At 39.6% G+C, this 12,216-nt stretch overlaps 1 protein-coding gene across 4 annotated transcripts in view; it reads left to right on the forward strand.

Annotated features, from left to right (window-relative positions):
- ARHGAP26 (Rho GTPase activating protein 26) overlaps positions 1 to 12,216 on the forward strand; it is a 577,883-nt gene that overhangs the window by 538,897 nt on the left and 26,770 nt on the right. For 2 of the 4 annotated variants that reach the window (XM_007473809.3, XM_003339558.4), the window contains exon 21: positions 7,116 to 7,226. The exons of the other annotated variants lie outside the window; for them this stretch is intronic. In XM_007473809.3, the coding sequence (XP_007473871.1) occupies positions 7,116 to 7,226 (111 nt within the window). The remainder of the gene's footprint in view (positions 1 to 7,115; positions 7,227 to 12,216) is intronic. 4 annotated transcript variants of the gene reach the window in all.

The following is a 12,216-nucleotide window of genomic DNA, read 5'->3' on the forward strand; positions in this document are numbered from 1 at the left end:
GAGAGTATTATAGAGAATGTTGAACCCATAACAGACAGATCATTCCAGGCAGCAGCCTTCTTGGCTGCAGAAGATATCTGTGGAAAAGTGGTGGAACAGAGGGAAGTGGGGTATGGGCTGTACTAAATCCTAGGAAAATACTCTACTCTAGCCAGGTCTGTGTTCCCAAAAGTTACTTGGGGCAGAGTCCTTAGTCTACTGAACTATGAATTGCCCAGCATAGGAGGAGGCTGAGATGTCTAACCCCCAGAGTAACCACCATGAGAGGGGAATGAGTCAGAAAATGAATAGTAGGAGAAAGTAAGGGAGAAAAAAAGATTGAAATTACCAAAAATCTCTGGAAGAAGAAAACTCAGAGACCTGGAACATTAAGTAGATAAATTTCTAGCAGATCTGAGTATAAATGAAAAAAGATGGACAATGAATAATAAAGAGGCATTTAAAACATTTTTAGAAAGAAAATTAGAACTGAAACAATCATTTGCTTCCTGAATGCTCCAGACAATGAAATGCAAGAGGGATAAATGAACGCAGCCACCAAGGGATAGCAGCAGCAGCAGAGAGATAGTAAGAGACTTCTTTCTAAATGTACACAAGCTGCTGATGGCAGAAGTCTGGTGGAAGAGATGATGGCAAGATAGGTGTGGTGCATTTTTAACAGAACTTGGTAATTCCTTGCCTACAGGTGAATCATTGTTTTCTGTAAGACATTACAGGGGGAAGCTAGGTGGTTCTGTGAATAGAAAGCCAGGCTTAGAGATGAGAGGTCCTGAATTAAAATTTGGCTTCTGATTCTTCCTACCTGTATGACCCTGGCAAGTCACTTCACCCCCATTGCCTAGCTCTTACCACTCATCTCCTTTGGAATCAATACTTAGTATTGATTCTAAACTAGAAGGTAAGGATTTTGTTTTGTTTTGTTTTTTAAGACTATATTACAAAATAAGAAGGTACATGAAAAAGGGGGAAGTGAGCACAATGTGTGGTATACCTGGGCCAAATCAAAAGCTGACAGTGAAGGGAAGTGGCCCCTGTGGTCTCCTAGGAAGACAAGAACTTCAAGAGGAATGGGTAAAGAGGAAGGATTGAAGAAAGAGTAGAAATAATAAGAGGGAAGCCTTGACTTGGTGGCTGGAGTGTGTAAAAGTTAAAATTAATGTCAATAATAAAATATTATATTTTAAGGGGTTTATTAATGATCATTAGAAATCAAAGAATAAAGAGGTTACAAAATAAAGACCATGTGCCCATGGCTGATTAGCCATTTCAAAATCCCCACTCACCATCGCCATGCTTGCTGACAGGGCCAAAAGGAGGAGATTTAAGAGCAGGGTCTCAGATCCAGTCAGCAGATTCTTCTTCAGCCTCCACTCCAAGTAGAACTCTGACTCAGGAAGTTGTAACTCCCTTTTAAAGACACTTTCTTTTGTGTCACTTCCTGTGCCTTCCCCTAATTTATGTCTACCAATCATAGTTGAAGCTTTGTTTTAAGACTGCCCAGGAGCAGTCAGTTTAATTCTGATTCATCACCCACTATTGCACAAGTGGGTCACAGACATCCCTCACTCAAGTGTGAATGGGGTGTTTACACCTTTGGTGACTAAATCTAAAAATGGGCAGATCTCCCCGCTCAACTTTTAAGTAGGGTGTTTACACTTTTGGTGATTAAATCTAAAAATAAGCAGGGGTTACAATTTAATCTTCACAAGCAGGGGAGAGTTAATTAATTTCATTTTCATAATCAGGGGAGAGTTAAATTTAATCTTCACAAGTGGGACTCACTGACTCTTCTGGATGATGAGAAATGTCAGGGAAGTTTGGAACATTATTCTGGATGCAGTCTATGAGAATTTGGTACTTGAAAAGACTATTCATCCTATCGTGGAAGAAGAGAAGTTGAATTCCTGGGAGCACATAACATCTTGAGGAGTAGGAGGACATGGAACCAAAGAAGAGATGTAGAGACACTTTATAAATGTTTGCACACTAACTGAATGACTTTGTTATTTGACATTACTCTTTGGGCAAGGAGGAGATGGGTACAGAGCTTTTTGTGATATAAAAACAAAAGAAAGAGATGGTTACAGAAGTTTTTGTGATAGAAAAACAAAGGATACTAGCTTTTTTTTTTTTAAACTGGAAAGGTAGGGTATATCCAATTGTAGAAGGCCTTGATTGCCAGTCAAAGGAATTTAATCTTTAGTCAGTAGACAGTAGGGAACTGCTGATTTTTGAGCAGAGAATTGACAAGAGGAGTCTTTAATAACATAAAACAATACTTAAAAAGAATGAAGAGGTGTATGTTGGAGTAGGACTTTTAGGGATCTTCATATATCTTTTCCATTCTTCCCTTCATCTACCCTACTGCCTGCTATGTCCATATACTTTCCCTAAGGATGACTGTGCAGCTGCAATATGAGAAGAGTCTAGCAAAAGGGAAAAGCAATAAAGTGGACAAGCCATCCAACTCAATCATTTAGGTCAGGGAGCTGCCTATTATGACTTTCCCATATAACATGTTTCTCACAAGACCATTCATTCCTTTCTTGGCTAATCTCTCCACTCTCTCTGTCCCTTATTAATTAACCAATCTCTTGATGACACTGAAACCTCATTTTTTCTTGAAAATATGCCATCTCTTGGCACCTTCTCCAAGGCTGCATTCTCTTCTTCTCATCCTCCTCCTTCTCTCACACTTCTTCATGCACACACACACTTCCCAGAGGAGCAGTGATATACTCCTTCCTGACACTTACCTCGTCTCCATCACTTAGCAACCACCATTAAAATTCATTCCATCCTGGCCAGATTCTAGTTGTCAGAGGTAACTTTAAAGGCCTCTGGGATCGCTTTCAGTTCTAAATCTATGATCCTACAATGTAGACTGGTTTGCTGTCATGGGGGTATCATAGGTCTAAAGCCTGAGAAACCTTTATATTTAATGCCAAACTTGAGCAACAATATAACCTCCTATGCTTTGCGTTTAACTTTTGTTGTTTGGCCTTGAAGTGGGTGTGGCTGCCAGAACCTCAAAGTTATGTACTTGTTGAGCTCATTCTGGGATAATCTGAAGAGAGAATGGTTTTCCTCTAGCACTGGAAGAAGCCCAGGGGTCATCTGTACCATCCCTATACCTTCCAGCAGAATTGTTGATATGTTATTAATTTTAGTGCCTTCCTTAATAACTACCTTTAATGCTCCTATGGTTATGAATCGATTTTTCTTTATTTAGCTCTTTGTTTTATTACCCTTTACTGTCCCGAGAAAAAAAGGAAGCTTAAAAATGTTGATATTAAAGGAAAATATCAAAGTCAAGAAGGGTAAGTCTTGGTAAGCTAAGTTTTTTTGTTGTTTTAAAATTAGTCTACAGTCATGGATTTCTTTTCTTTTCTTTTCCTTTCTTTTTCCCTTTGTTTCCTTTTTCTCTTTTTTCTTTCCCCTTCCCCTTTCCTCTTTTCCCTCCCCTTCCCTCTCCTCTCCATTTCCTCTTACCTTCTATCTAAGAATCAATACTGTTTATTGGTTCCAAGGCAGTGGAGTGGTAAGGGCTATGCAATGGGAGTCAAGCCATTGCCCAGGGTCACAAGTGTCTGGGGCTAGATTTGAATCCAGCATCTCCCATCACTGGGCCTGACTCTCAATCCACTTAACTACCTAGAGACCCCCAGTTATGCATTTCTTTTTTTTGTTTGTTTTAACTTTTTTTTTAAATTCCAGTCATGCATTTCTGTAGTGAAAAGGGCTATAAACCTAAAAGGCATAAAGAGACCCTTCTAAGGAAGTAAGCAAAAACAAAAGAAAAAATTCATAACCTTTATAATGCATATGATGGAGCATATCTCTTTATGCAAATATATTACTTAGACAGGACCACAAGCCAGAGGAATTTGCTACTTCTAAGATAAAGAAAACCTTTTTAAAAAATTGTAATGACTTGTAGATCCCGTTTGTAACCACTGAACAGGGAATAGATTAGCCTTAGACTCTGGGCAGGACATCTATAAGGAGCCTCCAATTGGTCTTGGTATGAGCTTCAATTCCTTGCGCCAGCCCACAGTTCAGTTATTGTTGCCAGGCTTTCCCAACCGTATCATTATCCAGTTGGGAGGGGGTGTTTGAGAAGGCTGGGAAAATGAGTCCTCTCTTGGAATCAGGGCCAAATGCAGCCATCTGCTCCCAAAGGAAGAAGCTACAAATGGTGCAATAGAAATGAGAGGATGAGCTGGGCAATGGAATTCAGTGAACAATTTATTGAGTACCTACTATTTGTTTACCCTTGGGGGAACCGAGATAAAAAACAAAACCATTCTCAGGCTCTCTCAATACTGGGAGTTATTACACCTACACAAAGATAACTTGTACACATAACACAACAGTTTGTTCAAGGAGACAATACTAACCTATTGAAGAGACTAGGAAAGGCCAATTGTGAGAAGTTACCTCTATGCTGAGCCTTGGAAAGCAAAGAATTCTGAGAGGCAGGGGTGAGGTCCTTCCACATATTCTTTCCAAGTGGGAAATTCTGTGCCACAACCTGCAAGAATTGAAATGGGCGGTAGAGTTGAAGGAACAGTTAGCTAGTAGGCCAGTTTTTTTGGAATATAAAAAGTATGAAGTAGAGTGATGTGAAATAAGTTTGAATGGTAGACTGTAAATATTTCTGTGATAAATGGGACTTAATCTCTACCTTACAAAGAAATAATGAAACATTCCCTTCAGGCTCAGTAAAGAGGCAGAGATTATAGATTTATAATTTAGTAGGAACTGTCTCCCACAAGATTACTGGCTTGGCCAAAAACAATTGTTTTTAATATATTTTGGATTGAGGAGGGGGTTATAAATAATACTTCATTTGAGATACCAGTTAAGAGAAAATGACTTTGGTGTAAAAACAAATAGCAATAATAAAACTTTTTCAAAAATAAAGCTAGGGTCATCCTAAATTGTGGGTTGAATTTAGCTTGAATTTATAGATGTTATTACCAGGCTGGATAGTTTGAATTTTATCCCTGAGGTGATTGGAAGCTACTTACTATTTATTTAGCACCTGCTCTCTGTACTACACAGGGCAGATCCAAGTGTAAAAGAGTGTATTTTAAAAGGTTCTGATGTTCTCTCATACTATTGAGATGTTAGTTTTGATGAACTATTCCTTCTACCCATCCCACCTCTCTTTTGTATTTATTACAAGGAATTATTCTGAGGGGAGGAATATTTTTTGAAATGAAAGTAATATTAAAAAATCAGTAATTTTTTAATTAAGGTACTGATAAGGAAAATATTAGAGTGACAGTAGGTAGCCTTCATCTGGCAATTATATATTGCTTTTTATCAGTTATCTTTTATATACTAAAGATCTTGCCTTATGGCTTATCTTTACATATATATTATATATCTGGTCTCTCCAATTTATATTCTAAGCTCCTTGAGGTTAGAGACAAGGGCTTTGTGTTCTTTTCCATCCCTGAGGATGTTTGGCATTCTGGTACACAATAAATGTTTGTTAACCCAGTAATTGAAAAAGGTGAGTGAGCAGCATTTGAAATCAGTCTATTCTACCCCCAAGCAATGAATACAGAAAACCAAGTCAAGAGAGAATTGAAAAGAGAACCTTCAAAGTTGCTGGTAATTTTCAAATGGATGGGAATCTCTTAGATTGAGTCTTAGGAAGTCTCTATGTTAGAAGTTTCTTGTGTCTCTCCCCCCCCTCCCCCCATTGTTTTATTTTTCTCTTACAAATTAAGTGGGCACCTCTAAAACAAAACAGAAAAAGATGTTTGCTTCCTGTTCTTGAGGGCACCAGTTAAGACATTATCAGTTTAAAAAAAAAAACAATCTTGGCAAAGGATGCAGAATAGTTGACTCTCTGATGAGGGCAAAGGACAGATCCTAGACCCAAAACAATTTATATTTCCATAGTTTGTTTCATTTGATGTCCAAGAAGAGAAGTTGGTTTCTCTTCATCATTTTCATGTTATAAATATTAACCAACTGGGCTTAGCTGTGACCCAGGAGTAATATGCCTGGGTGCCCAAATGGTCACAAATCCTCCTATAGATGGTACATTCAAACTAGTGAAAAGGTCACTTAAACCACATCCATTGGTTCTTTATTCAATGTCTGAGTACATGGGTTTTCTCATTTCCTTAGTATCTACTACATAATCTGAACCTCTCTTATTGATGGGTATTATTAATATAACTTGGTTGGTTATCTAGGGTAGTGAAAATAAGCCACATGAATAAAAGCCCACATGAAATGCCAAACAGATGCCATTGTGTCAATCTTCCTCCACATCTAACTTTTTTCTTTTTTTAATGGGGAATTCAATACTTAGCAACCCTGATTGGTTTAACCCCTTACACTTCCACCCTCTTTCCATCTGGAGGTTCCCACATGAAGCAAAATATTCATAATTCTAAGAAAGAAAAAGTAAAGGAGCTACATAATTCATTTCCTAGCCCAAAAGGATTGACAATTGCCTGTTTATAAGGAATATCCCATAAAGGGCATGTTGCAGGTTCATCTCTACTCCAAATCATCTTTCTGCTGCTACACTATTATGAGTTCCAAACATGCTAAGTTCATTTAGTTTAAAAAAAATGTAAACAGGAAATTATTTTCTGACTTAGTATGGACGGTGGCCCAGAGATTCCTCCTCTCAAAAGCAAGTCAGGTTGAGGGGAACCAACCACATGGGGCCAAGATTTTATAGACATGCAGTGTCCTGAAATGAGGTCAGAGGATGGCAGCAATGTGATATAGGTATGGTAGGGCATGCAGCCATTCTGAAAAATGTTGCTTTAGCGGAAGAATGCACAATCAACTTTATCAAAGGAAACTCCTAAAATCAGGTAAGCAATTGTTCCTCAGGGCAAAGGTATGTGTTCATCCTCCAAGGAATTACAACAGGTATGACTTGGAAGGAAAGATCCGCTAATTTAATTTGCAGATTTCAGCACTGACATCTTGTTGCCAGATTTCAGTGTTCTTTCTTGTCTTCCCCAGCACCCTCTCCCTTTCCTCTTACCCCTCTCAGTCTTGTATTAATGCCTTGAGACCCTGTTTATCTTTCCCTGTGTGTTGTTGATAAGCGTTCTGGTTATGTTTTACAGCCCCCCGAATCCAAGCCCAACTTCACCCCTCTCACCGTCCTGGCCCATGTTCTCCGCGCCATCCAGCCCTATGCCCACCTCATCTACGTCCAGTGACTCATCCCCCATCAGGTCTGTTGCAGGGTTTGTTTGGTTTCATGTTGCTATTGCTGTATATTTTCAGTTGCTTTGTCTTGCTTTTACTCGTTATTTTGGCTCCTGCTCAGGTTTGGACCCTGAAGCCCAAACCTGGACTTGCTTACCACAGACCCCAGAGTATAAATAGGATCACTTCCATTAAGCATCACATGTCATGCTCATCTGTAGTATGTCATGTCTCTTTCCATTGGTGGGCAAAGCAAACTGTTTTCTCTCCCAGAGGAGAATTCTTCCTTCATTTTTGACGTCTAGATTTAAGTTCTGTGGTCTATTTCCCTTGGACCCTTCAGGGGGAAAGTGCCACATCAGGAAATAAATAAGGCAAAGGCTGCAGACTCTTCTGGCTGCCTTTGACTGGCCTTTGTGTGCCTGGTGTCACACTCTTATTAAATGGCAGACCTATAACTCAAGTAATCTGACCACAAGTCCAGAACCCTTGACCATACTTTCCTTATTGCTGTTAAATTTTGCTCTTAAGAGTCTTAAGCAATTTAGTGCCCCATTCCTTATCTTTTGGAGCCTTCTTTCATTAGTTGGACCTAGGTAAAAAGGCCAAACATAAATACTTTTAATGAAAACTACTTGAGGGGCAGCTAAGTAGTAGGGTAGATAGAGTACCAGGCTTACAGTTGAGAGGACCTGGGTTCCAATCTAGCCTTAGGCATTACCTATCTGTGTTGCCCCTGGGCAGGTCACTTAATACTGCTTGCCTCTAGCCCTTGCTTCTTCTGTCTTAGAATTCAAAGACAGGATATAAATTGTTGTTATTATTTTTAATGAGCACATGTTCTTATAACACTATCAAAGAAGAAGTCATATCAGGGAATGTGGTAGAATAGTTATATATCATCATATATGCACATAGATATCATACATACAGATATTATGAACACCTAAAATATGTATATATCACTTTTGCTATTATTTCATTCTATTCTCACAGTAGACCATGTGGCACTCTGCCTATCTCAGAGCAAGGAAGTTGAGACACACAATTCAAGTGACATACCCCGAGGCTGCACAATGAATTAGAGCTAAGACTAGAACCTGGCTTTCTTGTTTTTCATTCAATATTGGCCAATATTGCAGTAACACCCTAACCAGGAGGCGACTACAGAACTATCTGTGGAGCTGCCATTTTGAAAGCCCAGCATTCTTTCTTCTAACCCAGGGTTTATTAACCTAGTGTCAATAAATGTGTTTTGTTTGATATTGAATAAATAATTAATGAATATTAGTGAAATATTGGATACTTAAATATATTTCAATTTTGTGAATATAATTCATTTCAATATAATTCAAGTCAATTGATTCTCTTTTTAATCTTATGTACTTAATTTTATATATTTAAATACATTCTGAAAAGGAATCCATGGGCTTCACCAGATTGCCCAAGGAGTCTATGACATGCAGTCAGATTAAGAATTTCTGCTCCAAAGGGCACCACCTTAGCTCCAGGGTTGGCTGCAAATCTCATTTGAGACTAGCCAGATGCTAGAGATGTAAATTCAGCTTCCTGAAAAGGTACACATGGGTGGAGATTCTTTGTTACAGGTTTGTTCCTAGGTTCCTCCCCAAAGATGGTGTGAACTTTAAGCTCCCAGAGTCTCCTGTTGTCCAAGTTTCCTAGAAATCAGTATTGGGCTCTGGGAAACACCTCTATCAATTCTCTGTGACCCGGGGGCATGCCATTGTCTCATAGCTTAACCCATTCCTCTCTACCTGTTAAGACAATAGCAAACATTAAGTCTTGGAAGGCAGACTGGACTAGTAAAAGTGGCAATGTACTTGGAAATCTTTAGACCTGGGTTCAAGTATTGCCTCTGCAACTTACTAGCTGAGTGTTCAGGTGCTAGTCACCACCTTGCCAAGTTTCCATTTTCTAATCTCTAAAATGGGAGCTCTTGGGTACTTCTTACATAATTTCTTAAACCATCAGTTGCTATATAAGTGTGAGGTAATAATGGTGTTTTTAGAAATTTGCCTTCCCGAGCCCTAAATTACTCGGGCACTAGGAAAATCTGGTTCTTAAATTTTGATAAGGGGGCATATAGTGGGCAGTCAGCTTCTAGGTAAAAGGTGCTGACTGATTGCAGGTAGTTCTATCATTCAGCAGAAATAATAAGGTATGTCTCTCCATTGATCCGTTGGCATTCAGCAACCCATATCACTGGTCTATAATGCCCAACTTTTTCATTCCGTTTTTCCCTTAATTCAAATTCATTCAAAATTTATTCAAAGCTTAGAAGGATGCTAGTGGCTATTCCTAACTCCGCCATATATTTGTCATGGAAAGTGAAGAACTGCCTTTTGCTCAGTAGTGACCCCTCTGGCCAATATTGGAGTAGCACCCTAAACAGGAGGCAACTACAGAACTGTCTGTGGAGCTACCATTTTGAAACTGCCCAAGGAAGAAGCTAGATATGCAATGAGTATGGTTTATGCAAATCTCTATGACCCTGCACTGTTGAAAATATGTGATACCTTGGGATAATCAGCCATTCAGTGGGTCACAAATGCTTGTTATTGCAGCATCTAGCCAAAAGGTGGTGACATCTGCCTGCCCTTCATTTCCTGTGGGGCCTACAAAAAAAGTTAAAAAAAAAAACCAACAACAAAACTGCAAGTTCAGATTTTTTTTCCCCTGGGGAGAATCTTTTTTTTTTTTTAAGTAATAATTCCATGAATTTCTTTAGACTTTCTAGTATCAGTGTTGTCTGGCTTATCTCGACCTCCTTCTACTTGTTTTGGGTTTTACTGTTGCATAAACAATTCTTCTGAACATCAGGAAAATAACACTGTATCCAGCCTTTGCACAACACAGTGGTTGCTTAGAGGTCTTAACAGAAGGACCAAGTCAATCTATCACACAATCTTGACCAGACCTATGGGTGCCTGACAAGGGGAAAGTATATCATCATTCTGCAAACCTTGCAAGGGCATACAAGGGAAACTCCGCTGAGTGCTTTCCTGGCCCCTTGCCATGCTCAGAGGCAAAAATTAAAAATGAACCAGCAGAACCCAAGCGAGTTCATGTCCTTGAAGCCCCGCTGGAGCCTTGAAGGGCGCTGGTACAGGAACAGTGGGGATATCCCTGTGCATGGTAGTGCCAACTCCACCCCTGTTGAAATGCCACCAAGGGGCAAAATGGGAGAGGGAAAGAAGAGCCATGAAGGGCCAAAGAATCCCTGTGAGGTTTTTGAAAAAAATCAAGAAACCAAAGCCAAAATCCTTGAATATGACCTCAAATGACTGGATTTTTCCATGCCGGTAAGAACCTAGAGCTCTGTTTGGGGCTAAGAAAGGGTAGAGAGAAGATAGAGCACGAGAGTGAAAAGAGGTGGCCATCCCAGATCTTGTTAGGCTGGCAAGTTGTTAAAGAATGGAGAATAGGAGTCAGCCCTTCCCAAAGCCATCCTGATACTCTTTCTACCTTCTTATGCCTATAGTAGCATTTGAGGGGGCATCCTGGGTGGGTTGAGAAAGAGGGAAGAAGACTCATAGGGAGCAGGTCAGCTATGCCTTTAGATACCCCAGAGGAAAAAACAGGACCCTTTTATCATCTAATATGAGTTTGATAATTGTTTATTGATCAATTGATCTAACCTCTCTTCTCCTCAAGATACTCCCTTCCACCCAGAATGCACAAGGTAACTGTTCTTTTACTGCTTTTATAAAACCTCACTGATAACTAGACTGTCATCTCTTGCATGACCAGCCTCCCCTCTTGGATATTCCAGTAACTGCTCTCCTTCCTCAGTGGTTTCCTTTATCCATCCATATTTTTTTAATTACTGTTTTAAAATTTGGTTAATGAGTAACTTCTTTGAAAGTCCAGTCTGTGAAAATCCATTCTGTCCCTTGGTATTCCCTCACTACTTCACCTTCCTCCATCTCTTTTTCCCACTTGATCTGTCCCTCCCCTTCCCCCTGGGGGCAGGGAGTCAGATTGAGAACCTGTTATTTAAGACATTGGCCAACCTGGGAGGATTCTTTATGCTCTCATCTCAACGGCACACTACCTTGTTGTCAGTCACATACTTTTTCCACCTTCTTGGCAGTTTGAGCCTTTGCTTTTTCAGCACTTTTCACAACCGGATTGCCCAGTCTGCCCTATAAAATTTGCTTTCCCCCACCATCATCACCACCACCACCACCACCATCACCACTACCACTTAAAAAAAAAAAAGCCAATTTATTTCTCCCTGGGAATTTGTACATTTTTGCATTTAGCCCTGAGCTGTCAGGCACAGCCCTAGTTTAGATCACAGGGTATGGTTAACCCCCTTGTCTCATAAATCTTTTGATTTTTTCCAAATGATACTCATGGGGAAGAGTTCTCTTCAAGTTGGTGCTTGTGAATTTTTTAAGGGTTTCCCTTCCTGTCTACCCCAAGCCCCATCCCATTTTCACTCTCTTGCATAGGACTTGGATGCTGAAGCACTCAAAAGGACAAGAGTAAACTATGTCCTGGCAGAAAAATTGGGACAGCCATCTGTTCTGAGCATCCAACTTTTCAATATTTTTCTTTAACCTTGTCAATTTTCAAAGCCAAGAAATTTTAGATAACTTCCCCTATCCCCTACCACTGCCCCCTGCCCCCTTCATCCAGAGCTCTTCCTTTCCCCAGCAAAAAGCTGGCTTTTAGTGGTTAAAAGAAGAAATATATTTATAGTTGTCCCTTAAGTGTCCCTCCCCCAACTAAGGACTATTTCTGGAGCTGCCCATGGTCAACTTAAGCTGACTTGTGCCACTAAAAACCAAAGCAAGTGTTTCCACTGGGCCCTGGATTCAGTCATTCCACAGAATGGTACAAATGAGTATATATATATATCAATATATATCATATATATTATGTAATATAATGATATATATATATATATAATTAAATCCTCAAATAGGTTAAAAAATACATCCTAATTCTGCTGCTTCTTTAGTAGTCACCAGTAATATCTCATTTTCC

Source organism: Monodelphis domestica, chromosome 1 (genome assembly GCF_027887165.1).
Source record: "Monodelphis domestica isolate mMonDom1 chromosome 1, mMonDom1.pri, whole genome shotgun sequence".
NCBI classification, from domain to species: Eukaryota; Metazoa; Chordata; class Mammalia; order Didelphimorphia; family Didelphidae; genus Monodelphis; species Monodelphis domestica.